The 19,357-nt window shown below is 36.9% G+C and overlaps 1 protein-coding gene across 1 annotated transcript in view; it reads right to left on the bottom strand.

The window, feature by feature from the left end:
* Positions 1-19,357, bottom strand: part of BTBD8 (BTB domain containing 8) — a 110,554-nt gene that overhangs the window by 16,339 nt on the left and 74,858 nt on the right. The window contains exons 8-9 of the mRNA XM_028087609.2: positions 12,960-13,048; positions 12,395-12,497 (exon numbers count right to left, since the gene is read on the bottom strand). Of these exons, the coding sequence (XP_027943410.2) occupies positions 12,395-12,497; positions 12,960-13,048 (192 nt within the window). The remainder of the gene's footprint in view (positions 1-12,394; positions 12,498-12,959; positions 13,049-19,357) is intronic.

Below are 19,357 nucleotides of genomic sequence, written 5' to 3' on the forward strand. Positions count from 1 at the left end.
AAATGGCCACATATACATTACTTTATCTTATTCATATTTGATTTCTAGTTCTTGAAACAATGCTTAGTAAATAACTGTTTAATGAGTAAATAGTTACCCAATAGATGTAGCAGATTGAAAAACATGGCCACAAATTCTTTGTAGCTCCATCCATTGAGAGTTGGAATTTATTTACTCATCCCTCGAATCTAAACTGGCCTTTTCACTTGCTTACAGAAATAGTGGTACTGTGCAAGTTCCAGAGCCAAGGTCTCAAGAAGCCCTGCAGCTTCTGTCTTTATGCTTTTGCAATTCTGGGACCACAAAGCCACGAAGGAGCTGGGTAAGAAAGAGCACATAGAGTGGGAGCCCAAGCTCCAACTCAGCCACCACCTGAAAGCAGCTGCAGGACAGAACTCAGGAAGAATCAGTAGAAGAATAACCCGGTCAACCCACAAAATTATGAGAAATAATAAACTGTAGTTTTAAGTCACTTAGTTTTGGGATAGTCTGTTAAAGAGCAATAGATAACTGATAAATCTGGAAGTGACAGACTGAAATCCTTAACATAGGCTGCATGATGTAAACTTTGCACAGCCTTTGTATGTTTCAGATCTCAACTCCAACTCTATCTTCCCTGATCTCTAGCCCTACATCAGATCCCTTTTATACATGCCATCAGAGAACCTGTCCCTTTTCTTTAGAGTACTTGATTCATTTGTAATTATTTGATCATGAACACAACTACTTGATTACTATCTGTCTCCCTCACTAGGCTTTATGATTACTGAGCGTGAAACCATGTCTGTTTTGGCTCACCACTATATCCCCAGGGCCTAGTACAGAACTAGGTCATAGTAGACTCTCAAATATTTGTTCATTTCTTAGCATCATCAGAGGGTGAGAGTCTATATGTGAATTCCTAAGCTGAATTAGGCTTAATCCTTGAACAACAAAACTTTTAACATTTTACCCACTTACCAAGAATTCTTTTAAAATGTATTATATAGTTCCCTTACTTTATTAGAGTAAAAATATCATACATTGCTATAATTCCTTTTATTTTTTTATTTTTTTTGGTACCAAAACCCTTTCCTCCTCTGGTGACATCCTGAGTAACTGTGCTTTTAGGCAATAAGCCCAATTTGTTCTACTATAGGGACTGTTCTGGTGGTGAAGCCAAATGTAGGGTATTCAAATAAACTTGGCAGGTTATCTACAAAGTGCTTACTACACACATAATGTTATGTGCTGTGACAATTTTTTAAAAAAATACAAATATAAAGTATAGTAATAATTTATGTTGGAATCTGTTGGAAAACTAAATTTGGACATAAATGATAACATAGGTGGTATGTGATCTTATTCCAATACTGATCTGAAGACATAACATTAAATGTTAGAGTTCAAAGAAGATTGAGGTTCAAAGGAGGAAGAAAATGTAATACATTTCTAGACCAAACACATAAAATTTTAATCCAATAGTTAACATAACATATGCTCCAAACTTCAACAATATATAAAGGGTAGTACTAAGCCACCCATTTTCCCTCCTTCCAATCAATATTATTTATTTTCTGTATCTTTCCAGAGTTACTTCATACATACACACACAAGAAATATATGTAATATTGCCTTTATTTTACTCAAATGGAGGCATTAATATGAATGATATTATATACTAGACCTTTATACTTAACAGTACAACTTAAATATTTTTCTTATCTGAATATAAAGAGCCTTGTTATTGTTTTAACAGCTACATAATAGCCCACAATATGGATAAGTCATTCAACCAACCCTCTACTTATATTTACATTGTTTCTGATTTTTTGCTTTACAATGTTGTAATGAAAGATCTTGTAAATAAAATTATTTCATACATATGGGAACATTTCTATAGGATAAATTCCTAGAAACAGAATTGCTGGGTCATTACTACCTGTCTTAGCTTGGGTTCTGCCTAAAACTCCAGCCTGAGAAACAGGCTTGTATGCAGATTATTTATTTTGGGAAGTGATCCCAAGAGAATCTGAGGGCATTAGGGAAGTGAAACAGGGAAGGAGGGAAAGCCAATGGAAGGGTATGTTTTCTTTTCTTTTTTTTTTAAGGTTTATTCCATAAAACTTTTATTTCAAACTGATAGACACACACACACACACACAATGCGTATGTGTGTATCAGATCACAATGTAAAATATATTTCTTATTGTGGGTTGAGGTTTTATTTATTTATATTTTTTCATATTTGATTTTATTTTTTACAGATATATAATTTTACCAATACCTAAGTATCACATTTTTTTATTATGTTCATTTAGCCACTGTATAATACATCATTAGTTTTTTTTGTTCAAGTTTTTATTTAAATTCTAGTTAATTAACATTTAGTGTAATATTACTTGCAGGAGTAGAATGTTTTTGATGTAGTGTTCAATGATTCATTAGTTACCTATAACACCCAGTGCTCATCTAGCTCCTTACTACTCAGTGTGAGCCACACCATCTGCATCACCCAGAGCTTGTTAGAAACATAGAATCTCAGGCTCCACCTCTGACTTACTGAATTAGAATCTACATGTAACCAAGATCCTGAAGTGTTTTGTGTATATATTAAAGTTTGACAAGCACTGATATAGCATTCACTATTATAGGCAACTGGGGCTCAATTTTGACAGGGACCCTTTGAAAAGCCACAGAGAATACACTTTGATTTATTCTGCCCTAGGGACAAAACAGGGAAACATTTAACCACTGGCTCCCAACTCCCATTAATCAAGGCTTATCCCCTGGGATGTTAACTTCCTTCTACTCCCAGGTTTGCCTAGCTGTCAGAATTACTGAGTTGTAGGGACCTTGTGTAGAGTGATAGTGAAGCTTTACGACAGAAAGTGAGAAATATGTTTGATGTGGCCGAGGGAAAGTGCTGTTGGATCGCATACACATGCAGCTGGATCCTGCAGCAATGGCTAGAGTTCACACACTGGCCAAGAGGATATGAGGTGGGGCACCAGAAGTATCCTAAACATTGCCAATATATATTCAATGGAGGACTGTTTTCCAAACTGTAGATTTCTCTCCTAGCAACCTGGAGAAATATTTTTAGTGGCTTACAATCAGCATTAGAACACAAAACAGAGAGAAAAGAGAAAAATAGGAAATATCAGTACATCATGTAATAATGATAAGTACTCTTTTGTGAAAGTTGTTTCAGCTTTATATGTGTGAGTGTACTGGGTTACAGTGTAAAAAGAAATTCTTACTCTCAGTCATAGTCAAAAAAGGTTAAAAACAAAAAGCAAAAGTTGTGCTAATTCTTTTTATTTTAAAAGATAAAAAAAATTTTTTTTAAAGATTTTATGTATTTTGACAGAGAGAGAGACAGTGAGAGAGAGAGCACAAGCAGGGGGAGTGGGAGAGGGAGAAGCAGGTTTCCCACTGAGCAGGGAGCCCAACGTGGGGCTCGATCCCAGGACCCTGGGACCATGACCTGAGCAAAAGGCAGATGCTTAACGACTGAGCCACCCAAGTGCCCCAAGATAAAAATGGTTTGATACTGTAATTTCCATGTCCATTTCTCTTAAATGAAGTTGATTTATTCAAATTAAGAGGTGTTTGTATCTTCTTTGTGATCTAATTTTGTCCTATTTTTAAAAATCAACTTGTAGAAATCCTATCTATATTAGGAAAATTAGAATCAAAAGTATGATATGAACTGTCATTTGTCTTTGCTTAGGGTCATTTTTACTACACAGAAATTTTGCATTTTTATGTAATCAGAATTCTTTAAGGCTTCTGAATTTTATATATCCACTCCCCTGCCAAGGTTATAATTCTCCTAGGATTTATTGTAGTACTTTAATGGATTTTTTTTTCACATTAAAACCTTTGATCTAGGGGCACCTGGGTGGCTCAGTCGTTAAGCATCTGCCTTCGGCTCAGGTCACGATCCTGGGGTCCTGGGATCGAGCCCCGCATTGGGCTCCCTGCTCAGCGGGAAGCCTGCTTCTCCCTCTCCCACTCCCCCTGCTTGTATTCCCTCTCTTGCTGTGTCTCTGTCAAATAAATAAATAAAATCTTTAAAAAAAACCACACACAAAAAAAAACAAAACCTTTGATCTATTTGGAATATATCCCTGGCATACCAGGATGTGAGTTACAGATTCAACTTAAAATTTTTCAAGCTAGCTTCCTGGTTGTCTTAATACCATCTATTGAACAAACACTATGACTCATATTATTTCCTAATCCTTATGATATTGTGTTAATCAAATAGGTCTTAAGCTATCCTTTGGCCTTAGGGCTAATAGCATAATATATACAATTTTGTTTTATGCTAGAGACCATGCCCATACCTACTTCTGTTTTAACTTTCCTAAATTTAAAAACTCTTCATAATTTGTTTTAAAGGGCTTAAACAAAATATTCTGACACAGAAACATTTAATCATGTTTTGAAATAATTTAAGTAATTACACATTATAAAATCATAAATTTTCTAACACCTTTCTCTCTTATACTCAAGCCTCCCGCTGCTTTCTCTTCTTCCCCAAAGCAATGGTTGTACATAGTAGGAGGGAGCAGTCACATCTTACTGAACTGCCCTCACATTAATAAAAAACAAACAAAACCCTTCAAATATAGTTCAGTGCAGCATTTTCTTATCTCTGTTGGTATATGACAGTGTTGGTCATGTCACTAATGGAGGTCACCAATGGAGTAGAGCACCCATCATGGCACATGCAGGTGAACTGAATTAGAACAAAAGACTAAAAAGATTGTCTGCTCTTTCACTTTTTGGATAACTTATTTTAAATTTTAATCTGAAAAAATTAAAGATATTCTATTAGTTTTTTTTAGTAGAGTTGACACACAATGTTACATTAGTTTCAGGTGTACGACATAGTGATTCAACCTCTCTATACATTATGCTGTGCTCACAAGTGTAGCTCCCATCTGTCACCATACAATACGATTACAGTACCACTGACTGTACTCCCTATGCTGTGCCTTTTATTCTCGTGATTTACTCAATTCCATAACTGGAAGCTTCTATCTACTAGTCCCTTTCACCCATTTTGCCCATCCTCCCACCTCTTCTTTCTTGCAACCCCAATTTGTTCTGTATTTATAGGTCTGATTCTGCTTTTTGTTTATTCATTTATTTTTTTTAGATTCCAAATATAAGTGAAACTATATGGTGTTTGTTTTTCTCAGTCCGACTTATTTCACTCAGCATAATACCCTCTAGGTCCATTCACGTTGTCACAAATGGTAATATCTCACCTTTTTATGGATGTGTAATATTCCTGTGTGTATATGTGTGTGTGCACATCTTTTTTATCTATCTATTAGTGGACATTTAGGTTGCTTCCATATCTTGGCTATTGTAAATAATGTAGCAATAAACAGAGAGGTACATTTATCTTTTTGAATTAGTGTTCATTTTCTTTGGATAAATATCCAGTAGTGCAATTACTGGGCCATATGGTATTTCTATTTTTAATTTTTTGAGGAACCTCCATACTGTCTTCCACAGTGGCTGCACCAGTTTGCATTCCCACCAATAGTGCATGAGGGTTCCCTTTTCTCCATATCCTTGCCAACACTTGTTATTTCTTATCTTTTTGATAACTAGTCATTCTGCCTGGTGTGAAATGATATCTCATTGTGGTTTTGATTTGCATTTTCATGATGATTAGTGATGCCGAGCATCTTTACATGTGTCTGTTGGCTATCCGTATATCTTCTTTGGAAAAATGTCTATTCAGGTCTTCTACCCATTTTTTAATTGGACTGTTTGATTTCTGGTGTTGAGCTGTATAAGTTCTTCATATATTCTGGATATTAATCCCTTATTGGATATACCATTTGCAAATATTTTTTCCCATTCGGTAGGTTGCCTTTTTGTTTTGTTGATGCTTTCCTGTGTAAAACTTTTTTATTTTGATGTAGTCCTAATTATTTATTTAGGCAATCTATGATTTTTTATTGTTATGTTAATCACATTATATCATTAGTTTTTGATGTAGTGTTCCATGATTCATTGTTTGCGTATAACACCCAGTGCTCCATGCAGAACGTGCTCTCTTTAATACCCATCACCAGGCTAACCCATCCCCTATAGAACCCTCAGTTTGTTTCTCAGAGTCCATAGTCTCTCATGGGTCTAATAATTTATTTTTGCTTTTGTTTTCCTTGCAGGGAAATCTCTCCCTAGAGGAGACATACCTAGAAAAATGTGCTTTTTTGCTTATTTTTTAAAAGATTTTATTTATTACAAAGAGGGAGAGAGAGCATGAGGGGGGAAGGTCAGAGGGAGAAGCAGACTCCCTGCTGAACAGGGAGCCTGATGTGGGACTCAATCCCAGGACCCTGGGATCATGACCCGAGTTGAAGGCATATGCTTAACCGACTGAGACACCCAGGCGCCCTAGAAAAATGTTTCCACGACTATGTCAGACATATAACTGCCTATGTTCTCTTCTAGGATTTTTATGGTTTCAGGTTCCAAATTTAGGTCCTTAATTCAGTTTGAGTTTATTTTTGTGTACGGTGTTAGAAACTGGCCCAGTTTCATTCTTTTGCATACAGTTGTTCAGTTTTTCCCAGCACCATTTAAAAATATCCTATTTTTTATCAAAAGCTAAGTATATTTTATTTATATAATAAAATATGAAGAATATATTAATGTTTCTTAAAGCTTGACTATTCACAAAGAAAGACTTAATTTCAAAGTTTCTTTATCACCAGGATACCAAAGGCTACTGGATGTTTAGCTGTTCTGATGTTCATCTTTTCATCTGTCTTGAAAGGAAAAAAGAACATTCACAGAGCTTATAAGGACCTGATTAGAGTCATAAAATCAAAATATTGTAACAGAGGTAGAGGCATAGTATGAAGGGCTTATTCTACAGTTAAACTCACATACTTACCACCTGTAAAAAAAAAAAAATCAGACTTCTTAACAAGACACTCAGTTACGATCCTCCCAATCTGGCCTTAGCCTCTCCCCAGACTTATCTCTTCTTATTCCAGTTACAGTAGAATATTGGAATTGCCTGTCTCTGGGTCTCTGGTACATTTTAAAAGTTTGTCAGGAATATCCTAACATACTTCTTTTATTTATTCTTTTATTTTGAAATTATCCTCAACTTTAGCTTCATCTCAAATTACTTCTAATTTGAACATCCTTCTAATCAATCATTTTAACCTCTGTGATCCCAGTACATACCTAAATTATATCTTATATTTATTCATCCATTTATTTACCTATTTGACAATATATACTGAGTTGCCTAATATGTGCCAGGCACTACTCTAAGGCTAGGGCTACCAGGGTAAATTAGGCTGACATGGAACTTTTTTTCTTTTAAAATTTTTATTTAAATTCTATTTAGTTAACATACAGTTCAATATTGGTTTCAGGAGAACTGAGCGATTCATCATTTACATACAACACCCAGTGCTCATCATATCAAGTGCCCTCCTTAATATCCATCACCCATCTAGCCCATCTCCGACCCTCGTCCCTCCATCAACCTTCAGTTTGTTCTCTGTCTTTAAGAGTCTCTTATGGTTTGTTTCCCTCTCTTTTTTTCTTGCCCCTCTCATATGTTCAAGTTGTTTTTTAAATTCCACATGAGTGAAATCCTATGGTATTTGTCCTTCTCTGACTAACTTATTTCACTTAGCACAATACTCTAGCTCCATCCATGTCATTGCAAATGGCAAGCTTTCATTCTTTCTGATGGCTAATATTCCATTGTATGTATATATATATATACCACATCTTCTTTAACCATTCATCAGTCAATGGACATTTGGGCTCTCTCCATAGTTTGGCTATTGTTGATAATGCTGCCATAAACATTGGGTTGCATGTGCCCCTTCGAATCTGTATTTCTGTATCCTTTGGGTAAATATCTTGTAGTGCAATTGCTGGGTCACAGAGTAGTTCTATTTTTAACTTTTTGGGGAACTTCCATGCTATTTTCCAGAGTGGCTGCACCAGCTTGCATTCCCACCAACAGTGTAGGAGGGTTCCCCTCTCTCCGCATCCTTGCCAACACCTGTTGTTTCTTGTGTTGTTAATTTTAGCATTTCTGGCAGGTGCAAGGTGGTATCTCATTGTGAATTTGTATTTCCCTGATGATGAGTGACGTTGAGCATCTTTTCATGTGTCTATTAGCCATCTGTATGTCTTCTTTGGGAAAGTGTCTATTCATGTTTTCTGTCCATTTCTTAACTGGATTATTTGTTTTTTGGATGTTGAGTTTGATAAGTTCTCTATAGATTTTGGATACTAACCCTTTATCTGAGATGTCATTTGCAAATATCTTTTCCCATTCCGTAGGCTGCCTTTTAGTTTTGTTGATTATTTCCTTTGCTGTGCAGAAGCTTTTTATCTTTTTTTATTATAGTTTATTTTGTTATGTTAATCACCATACATTACATCATTAGTTTTTGATGTAGTGTTCCATGATTCATTGTTTGCGTTTAACACCCAGTGCTCCATTCAGTACATGCCCTCTTTAAAACCCATCACCAGGCTAACCCATCCCCCCACCCGCTCCCCTCTAGAACTCTCAGTTTGTTTCTCAGAGTCCATAGTCTCTCATGGTTAGTCTCCCCCTCCGATTTTCATCTGATGAAGTCCCAATAGTTCATTTTTGCTTTCGTTTTCCTTGCCTCCAGAGACGTGTCTAGTAAGAAGTTGCTACAACCAAGGTCAAAAAGGTTGCTGCCTGGGGCGCCTGGGTGGCTCAGTCATTAAGCGTCTGCCTTTGGCTTGGGTTACGATCCCAGGGTCCTGGGATCGAGCCCCACGTCTGGCTCTCTGCTCAGCGGAGAGCCTGCTTCTCCCTCTCCCTCTGCCTGCCTCTCTGCCTACTTGTGCTCTCTGTCAAATAAATAAATAAAATTAAAAAAAAAAAGGTTGCTGCCTGTGTTCTCCCTTAGGATTTTGATGGTTTCCTGTCTCACATTTAGGTCTTTCATCCATTTTGAATTTATTTTTGTGTATGGTGTAAAAAACTGGTCCAGTTTCATTCTTCTGCATGTCACTGTCCAGTTTTCCCAACACCATTTGTTGAAGAGACTTTCTTTTTTCCATTGGATATTCTTTCCTGCTTTGTTGAATATTAGTTGACCATATAGTTGTGGGTCCATTCTGGGTTCTCTATTGTGTTCCATTTATCTGTGTCTGTTTTTGTGCCAGTACCATACTGTCTTGATGCTGATAGCTTTGTAATACAGCTTGAAATCTGGAATTGTGATGCCTCTAGTTTTTTTTTTCTTTTTCAGGATTGCTTTGGCTTTTTAGGGTCTTTTGTGGTTCCATACAAATTTTAGGATTGTTTGTTCTAGCTCTGTGAAAAATGCTGGTGATATTTTGATAGGGATTGCATTAAATGTGCAGATTGCTTTGGGTAGCATAGACATTTTAACAATGATTGTTCTTCCAATCCATGAGCATGGAATGTTTTTCCATTTCTTTGTGTCCTCTTCAATTTCTTTCATAAGTGTTCTATAATTTATAGAGTACAAGATCTCTTTGGTTAGGTTTATTCCTAGGTATCTTATTGTTTTTGGTGCAATTGCAAATGGGATCAATGCCCTGATTTCTTTTTCTGCTGCTTTGTTATTGGTGTACAAAAATGCAACAGATTTCTGCACATTTATTTTATATCCTCTGACTTTGAATTCATGTATTACTTCTAGCAATTTTTTGGTGGAATCTTTTGGGTTGTCTACATAGAGTATCATGTTGTCTGCAAGTAGCCAAAGTTTGACTTCTTCCTTGCCGATTTTTGTGCCTTTTATTTCTTTTTGTTGTCTGACTGCTGAGGCTAAGACTTCCAGTACTACGTTAAAAGGTAATGGTGAGAGTGGACATCCTTGTCTTGTTCCTGACCATAAGGGAAAGGCTCTCAGTTTTTCCCCATTGAGGATGATATTAGCTGTGGGTCTTTCATATATATGGCCTTTATGATGTTGAGATTTGTTTCAACTATCCCTACTTTGTTGAGGGTTTTTATCAAGAATGGATGCTGTGTTTTGACATGGAACTTTAATGTTAGTACTCATCAGTCTAACTTGTATTTTACTAGTTATTTAAATGCCATTTCTTCCATCAATTTGTGAAATGATGAAGTCAAGGTCCACACTTCTTAAAAAAAAAATCTTTGCCCATAGTGAGCACCTACATTATCTTTAGAATGGCAGCAACTGGTTTTAAGATCTGCTTTGTCATTTACAGACATTGTGAACTTGAATAAAGCACTTACTTCTCTGATTCTCTTTTCTCATATGAGAAATAGATATACCTGTCTTATATAAAATTTTTAAAATGAAATTTTTTGAACTGTAAAGATCTAAAAACACCTACTAAATAATAACAATAATAATAACAACAGTAAGAGTAGTAACTGATGTTTCTACTTCTAGTAAACTGAATTATAGCTGGGCCATTTGTTTGCCTTCATCAACAGGGAGTAACTGTTCACTGACCAAAGAAACTAATACAAAATATTAAGCAACAAAACTACACAGTCCTTCATTAGCATAAATATAGATTGAGATTTATTTTTTGCAGTGGTATCTCACTAGCTGATGGTCTACACTTATTTTCCCAGTTAGGTTTAGATGTATCTTCCACGTCACCCAGTCTGATGTATCATTCAGGGTTCAATCAGAGAAAGAGAACCACTAGGAGGTAATTATATATATAAAGGAATTTGTTACAGGGATTTGACCATATGCAATCGTGGGAGCTGGTTAAATGGTCTTTGCATATGATGATGTAGTTTGAAGTCTACAGGGAAGGCAGCTTAGAAGGGAGGACAGATATAAAGTACAGGACAGCAAGAACAAGCTGACATCCAAGAGCACAAACTATAACCCACAAGGATGAACTCATTTCAGTTCTCACTGCCTCCAACCTGGATGAAATGGGTATCCTTCAGGAGATGCTGGTGTCCTTCATCATGGAGCTAACCATATCCTTCGCACAGGCGTAAGAGCAGCCAAAAAAGGACAAAGGGCAAAGTGGAGCAGTTGCAGCTCATCTGCTATTCCATGCCAACTAGGTGAGCCAGTAAACAAGCAATATGTATGAAAGAAAGTGCCTGCCCCAATAGTCCTGGTGTTTAAAAAAAAAAAAGGCAGCTGCTTCACTTTTATCCTCCAAATCTCATGCCAAATTGTCTCTTGTGGCCACTTCAGCTGGAAACATTCAGAGAGGGAAAATCTGGGAAACAGTTTATCCTAGCCAAGCTGACAATGTTACAAAACTTACTGCAGCCTGTCCTTTGTCAGCTTGGCACCCATACACTTCTCTTTAAACAATATTTAATTCCCAAATGGAGACAATAACAAACTTATGCTTTTGCCTAACATGGTATAACTATCCTGTATACAATAAACATGCTAACCCTTTCCCAATAAGAGGATACAAAGTCCCTTTTTTGTCTTTGAATGATATTTATTGTTTTCCAGACTGATTCACACTCCCCTTTGGTATCCTGTAACTTTAATATGGAGATATAAAATTAACTATTATTAACATGCCTTATATTAGATGGTAGAGATATGAGACAGTGGAAAAAGTATATACAAACTGGTTTATATAAACAAATATTCACATAAAAAAGGGAAATGGGTATTTATATCATCACTACTACAGCACTCATTTCTGTAACTGGTAACTTGGTCATAGCTGGGATTTATTAAGCCTGCTGTTTGAGGATGATAGAAAACATGGAAAGACCAGTGAAATCATGAGCACGGGCTCACTGCCAGACTTGATTTACTGTGAAGTGAGTTCGTTAGTCACAAGTGATGCTGTATGAAATACCATGATTATGAAAAATGCAATCTGTAAGTCCATGGATAGTGGTTTTAGCAGAAACAATGGGCGCAAGGAAGGCAAATCTATATCCAGAGCAAATGGATAGATTTTTATATAAGACAGCAAGTATTTGCTGTATATGCAAGTATATGTCCTGTACTTTATCTTTATCTTCACTGAAAACACAGCACTCTTTTCCAAGTAAATGCTGGTTGTCTTGGGAAATGTTGCCATAGAGAAGTTTCAGCATTGTATCCAAATCTACTTTAGTGAGTGGAAGGAAATTCATGTTGATACCATAGCACAACCTCCATCTGTGGCACCTCTCTCCTTTTGTTCATGAACCAAAATATACTTCCTAGTAGTTCTGCATCTCTGAACCCTAACTAATGAATCTGGTACAGGGGAACAGAATCTTAAGGACAGGTTCTCAACTGGTTCTGGGTTATCTGGAATTGGTTATCTCATCTTGCTTTTATACATTTATATTTAAAACACTGAAAAGTACCTATAAAATAAACTTTTTGATGACAAACACAAACAAGGGTATTCGGATTATACTTACTAAAGACTGAATCAACATATTAAGACAACTTTTCTGAATCTCAGAAGGTACATTTGCAAAACTTCTCTCAGACCAAAACCTTGCAAAATGCTTTACAATCCACCTGTTGAAAAAAAAATCAAAGAATCCCAAGTTAGAGAAATGAAAATATTTTCAATTATAATATTCAAATAATACTTTTATTTTCAATGATATAAGTTGTATATATATATGTGACGTTATAGTCAATTTTTTTAAAGACCTTTATAGTTAATTTTGTGAGTTCTCTGATGGACTTAACTGTCCTTCCTTTTCTGTAAACACAAATTTTAAATCCACTCTGAGTTATATGCACAGATTTTAACATAAATAATCATGGTTCAGCTAAAATAAAATTGATCCCAAGCATCTTGAGTAATATCTAAGTCAATACTTTTCCTCACAATTGTTACAATTAGTTAAGCATTAAGCTATACATAATGTGCCCAAGAAAATAGGCCAATTCCAAAATTTCCCCAGAAAATGAGAAGAATGGAAGAACAAAATCCCTACATTAATAGTATCAATACTACTTCAGATCACTTACTTCATGCAGTCAGCAAAAAGACTGTCCACTCCAACTGTATGAGCAATAATCAGGCACTCTAATATAGATGCCAACCTTCTGGGAACAGGCTAAAATTGACAGAAAACACCACATGTATTCTGTTTCAACTTACAGAGGCTAAAAGTATTTGGTTCATAAAGATGATCTGATTTATAAACCTAAACTGCAGAAAAAATGTGTGTAATTCAAAAGTCTGGTCTATTAAAATTGAGTATCTCTAACAACCTTTAGTTTTCTAGAATAGAATTTGAGCTCTCTCAGCTGTCAGAATGCACGCAAGTTTTAGTCTAATTTCATTTAGCTTAATTTTATTTATTTAAATTCAATTTAATTAACATATAGTGTATTATTAGTTTCAGAGGCAGAATTTAGTGATTCATCAGTTGCATATAACACCCAGTGCTCATTACATCACGTGCCCTCCTTAATGCCCATCACCCAGTTACCCCATCCCCCCACCAATCCCCCCTCCAGCAACCCTCAGTTTGTTCCCTATAGTTAAGAGTCTCTTATGGTTTGTCTCCCTCTTTGTTTTTGTCTTATTTTTCCTTCCCTTCCCCTATATTCTATCTGTTTTGTTTCTTAAATTCTACATGAGTGAAATCATATGGTATTTGTCTTTCTCTGACTGACTTATTTTGCTTACATTTGGCTTAATTTTTTAAAGCAAAATGGTATAATAATTTCTAGAACATCACATTGCAATGTAACCATATGGTCTAATCTGCTTCCTAAAGTATAAATATAACTCTAAGTACATGTGCAATGGGAGGTCCTACACTGACCTCAGACAAAATGATAGAATTAGATCATAATTATATAACATTTTTTTAAAAGCTCATATACAGAAGTAAAGAATTAAAACAAATAAAATGTAGATATAAATAGCGACAACAAGTCACTGCTCTTGGTGTTAAGCCCCTGTGCTACATATTGCCCGTATCATTTATTCTCAGGTTTTGGATTCTTTCCTAAGCACATCTATTGCTGATTAGGGTGAATAAAGCTCAACTTCTCTTTTTACACATTCATTTATTGTAATGTGAGGTTTATACACTTAATAAAGATCACTGATCAATTTATGTATATAGTCTCTAAATGTGACCTTCTGAAGATCCCCTGCTCTCAGAGAAGAACAAAAGCTTCTTTAGAATTGGATTCAGCATTGTCTTTCTAATAAGGTCAGTGATTTCCAACTTTCAAAATTATGAATTGCTATTAATTTGAGTTTCTAATACTCTTCTCCTGAAGTATTATATTAATGTTTAATAAATTGAATGTAAATATTTTGTTTTGCAAATTAACAATTTGGTTTTTCCCTTTGAGATAACTGGAGGTACTCTAGGTTATTCTAAAATCAGAAATGGCTGTCACTATATAGATTATACAGTGGTAATTCTACCAAATTAAATAATTTGGTTTTTTGAACCACTTCAGATAACAGTATCAAACTCATGGGAAGAAATTACTGGTATAAACATAAAAACACCCAGAGTCTGAAAAATTGTAAAACTAAAACAAGAGTTAAAAAGTCCAACAATCTAATTTTATTTAGGAATAACCAGCCCTTCACATTGTGATGTCCATTAACTGATGTACAACTTAAGAAAAATTTCCATAAGTAATATTAAAATACAAAGTAACTTGGGGCGCCTGGGTGGCTCAGTCCATATTAAGCATCTGTCTTCAGCTCAAGTCACGATCCCAGGGTCCTGGGATCAAGCCCCGTGTGGAGCTCCTGCTCAGTGGGGAGTCTGCTTCTCCCTCTGCCTCTTCCCCTCCCCACTGCTCGTTCTCTCTCTCTCAAATAAATAAAATCTTAAAAAAAAAATACAAAGTAACTTGCTGCTTAAAGCAGAGACTAGCAAACTATACTTTGGGCCAATCTAGCCCACCACTGTTTTTTTGTGAATAAAGTTTCATTTGAACACTGCTATGAGGTTCATTTACATATTGTTTATAGTTGCTTTTGCTCCACAACAGCAGAGCTGAGTAGCTATGATAGAGAACGTATGGCCCACAAAGCCTACCATATTTGCTATCTGGCCTTTTACAGAAAAAGTTTACTGACCACTGGCTTAAGAGGTTAACTTTAGCTATCTGAGAATTTTACTTATATAAAAATGTTAATTCCCAAGTATTTTGTAACAGGATGACTGACCTTTAGTCATTTTCAAAATATGCTTGCAGAACTGGGGATGACATATATTTAAATTACTACCTAAAATATGTTTTTAAAGAGGTGGCAAGGGGCACCTGGATGGCTCAGTCAGTTAAGCGTCTGACTCTTGGTTTCAGCTCAGGTCATGATCTCATAGATTGTAGGACTGAATCCCAAATGGGGCTCTGCACTCAGCGGGGAGTCTCCTTGAAGATTCTCTTCCTCTACCCCTCCCCCCACTTTCACACCAGAGCGTGCTCTCTCTCGCTTTCTCTAAAGTAAATAAATAAATCTTAAAGAAAAAAGAGATGGTAAAAAATATATAATGTAAATCTAACTGTAATTCCATAAGTTAAATCTAAAAATTTTAACTGTGTAAAACGTAAAATTGTGAAGTTAATGAAATAACTAAAGCTTGTCAGTAATTCCAGGGCCAGTTACCCATTACTTTATACCCAAATTTGTATTACTGTGGGGTATGTTATAATAGGCTTACTATATTTAAGTCACTGCCAAGAAACTATGTAATTGAGTTAAAAATTCTATGTTTGTATGTTTATAAAGTTATAGATTATAAAAAACACGTAAAGCAAAAAGTTTAAAGATCAAGTGATAAAATAAAAAATTATTGTCTCAAATATCTGTTACCACAATAATACAGATGATATTAAAAGAAGCACAATAGGGGGCGGAGCAAGATGGCGGAGGAGTAGGAGACCTGGATTTCGTCTGGTCTCAGGAATTCAGCTGAATAGGGATCAAACAATTCTGAACACCTATGAACTCAACAGGAGATCGAAGATAAGAATAGTAACAACACTCTGAACAGAAAAGCGACCACTTTCTGGAAGGTAGGACGTGCGGAGAAGTGAATCCGAGGCGATATTCGGGAGGATAGATGGCGGGGGAAGGGGCCTCCGACGGCCGCTTCTGGCAAGTGATAGAGCCGTGGAGCACAAAATCGGAACTTTTAGAAGCTGGCTCTGCTGAGGGACGTCGCTCCAGTGGCTAAGCGGGGGGTGGAACCCTCGTGGGACAGTGTGGTCTCAGGACCCTCAGGGTCACAGAAAGACCGGGGGTGCCTGAGTGCGGCAGAGCTCCCAGGTATCAAAGTGGGGAAGCTGGCTGCAGAGACGGAGCCGAGGCGCGGGCTCTCGGCTCAGGGTGGCCATAAACTGTGATCCGCGGCCCAGTCGGGCCACTGCTCCTCCAGCAGGGACCCAACAAGCGGCAGATCCGGGGAGACTCCCCTTCCTCCCCTGGGAGGAGGGGCGCGGAAGTGCACCGCAGGGATCTGCTGGGTTTGGAGACTCCACACAGGGTCGGGTGCCAGACATAGAAATGCTCGATCACAGGCCGGGTGAGCACAGAGTGCGGCCAGAGACCAGGGAGACGGGAGTGACTGCTTTTCTCTGGGGGCACACTTAGGAGTGGGGCCCCGAGTTCTCAGCTCCTCCGGGCGGAGGAGATTGGGAGGCCACCATTTTCACCCTGGTCGTCCAAGGCTGTACCGAGAGCTTGCAGGGAACAAAAGCTCCTGAGAGCAAACCGGAGCAGCTTGCTTAGCCCGGATTCACAAGGGCGGGGCAATTCCGCCTCCGGCAAAGACATTTGGGAACCATGGCAACAGGGCCCTCCCCCAGAAGATCAGCAGGAACAGCCAGCAAGCCAAGACCAAGTTTACCGATCAAGGAGAACGGGAGAACTCCAGCTCTAGGGGAATACTGCACATAGAATTCATGGCTTTTTTACCATAATTCATTACTTTTTCAAAGTTAATTTTTTTAACTGTTTTTTTTTTTGAATTTTTCTTTTTCCCTTTTTAAAACAACATCTTATCAATCCTTTTAAAAATTTTTATTTTTCATTTTTAGAGTCATATTTTTATCCCTTCATAGTAGTTACCCTTATTTTTGGCATATATATATAAGTTGTTCTCTCTTTAAAATTTTGAGATACAATTTCTTCTAACAGATCAAAATATACCCTAAATAACTAGTGTATGGCTTTGTTCTAGTCTCCTGCCTGATCACATTCTCTCCCTTTTTTCTCTTTTTTTTCTTTTTTTTCTTTTTAAATCTTCTTTCTTTTTAAAAACAACTTCTTATCAATTCCTTTTATAAAATCTTTTATAATTTTCATCTTTACAATCATCTGCCATCCCTTCATTGTATCAACCCTTATTTTGTACATATATAAGTCTTTCTTCCTTTAAAATTTTAGCAGGCACTTTCTTCTAACACACCAAAATATGCCCAAAAGCTAGTGTGTGGCACTGATCTATGCACTAGCCTGATCATATTGGGTTTTTTTGTTTTGTTCTGTTTTTGTTTGTTTTTATCTTTTTCTTTTTCCTTTTTTTTCCCTCTTTTTTCTTTCCCTTTCTTGTCCCCTGGTTTCAGGTCTTTTCTGATTTGTATAGAGTATATTTGCTGAGGACATTGTTAACCTGTTAGCATTCTGTTCTCTCATTCATCTGTTCTCCTCTGGACAAAATGACAAGACGAAAAATATCACCTCAGCAAAAAGAACAAGAGGTAGTACCGTCTGCCAGGGACCTACTCAATACTGACATTAGTAACGATGTTGGACCTAGAGTTCAGAATCATGACTTTAAAGATACTAGCTGGGCTTGTAAAAAGTGTGGAAGTTATTAGAGAAACCCTTTCTGGAGAAATAAAAGAACTAAAATCTAACCAAGTCGAAATCAAAAAGGCTATTAATGAGGTGCAATCAAAAATGGGGACACTAACTGCTAGGATAAATGAGGCAGAAGAAAGAATCAGCGATATAGAAGACCAAATGATGGAAAATAAAGAGGCTGAGAAAAAGAGAGATAAACAACTACAGGATCACGAGGGCAGAATTCGAGAGATAAGCGATACGATAAGACGAAACAACATTAGAATAATTGGGATCCCGGAAGAAGAAGAAAGAGAGAGAGGGGCAGAAGGTATATTGGAGCAAATAATAGCAGAGAACTTCCCTAATGTGGGGAAGGAAACAGGCATCAAAATCCAGGAGGCACAGAGAACCCCTCTCAAAATCAATAAAAATAGGTCAACACCCCGACATCTAATAGTAAAACTTACGAGTCTCAGAGACAGAGAAAATCCTGAAAGCAGCTCGGGAGAAGAGATATGTAACCTACAATGGTAGAAACATTAGATTGGCAACAGATCTATCCACAGAGACCTGGCACTCCAGAAAGGACTGGCATGATATCTTCAGAGCACTAAACGAGAAAAACATGCAGCCAAGAATACTATATCCAGCTAGGCTATCATTGAAAATAGAAGGAGAGATAAAAAGCTTCCAGGACAAACAAAAACTAAAGGAATTTGCAAACACGAAACCAGCCCTCCAAGAAATATTGAAAGGGGTCCTCTAAGCAAAGAGAGAGCCTAAAAGCAGCATGGACCAGAAAGGAATACAGACAATATAAAGTAACAGTCACCTTACAGGCAATACAATGGCACTAAATTCATACCTTTCAATAGTTACCCTGAATGTAAATGGGCTAAATGCCCCAATCAAAAGACACAGGCTATCAGACTGGATTAAAAAACAAGACCCATCCATATGCTGTCTGCAAGAGACTCATTTTAGACCCAAAGACACCCCCAGATTGAAAGTGAGGGGGTGGAAAACCATTTACCATGCTAATGGACACCAAAAGAAAGCTGGGGTGGCAATCCTTATATCAGACAAATTAGATTTTAAAACAAAGACTGTAATAAGAGATGAGGAAGGACACTATATCCTACCTAAAGGGTCTATCCAACAAGAAGATCTAACAATTGTAAATATCCATGCCCCTAACATGGGAGCAGCCAATTATATAAGGCAATTAATAACAAAAGCAAAGAAACACATGACAACAATACAATAATAGTGGGGGACTTTAACACCCCCCTCACTGAAATGGACAGATCATCTAAGCAAAAGATCAACAAGGAAATAAAGACTTTAAATGAAACCCTGGACCAAATGGACTTTACAGAGATATTCAGAACATTCCATCCCAGAGCAACAGAATACACATTCTTCTCTAGTGCCCATGGAACATTCTCCAGAACTGATCACATCCTAGGTCACAAATTAGGTCTCAACCGGTACCAAAAGATTGGGATTATTCCCTGCATATTTTCAGACCACAATGCTTTGAAACTAGAACTCAATCACAAGAGGAAAGTCGGAAAGAACTCAAATACAT

Source organism: Eumetopias jubatus, unplaced genomic scaffold (assembly GCF_037043125.1).
Source record: "Eumetopias jubatus isolate StellerSeaLion01/CBP00866 unplaced genomic scaffold, mEumJub1_p1.0 scaffold_4, whole genome shotgun sequence".
Taxonomy (NCBI): Eukaryota; Metazoa; Chordata; class Mammalia; order Carnivora; family Otariidae; genus Eumetopias; species Eumetopias jubatus.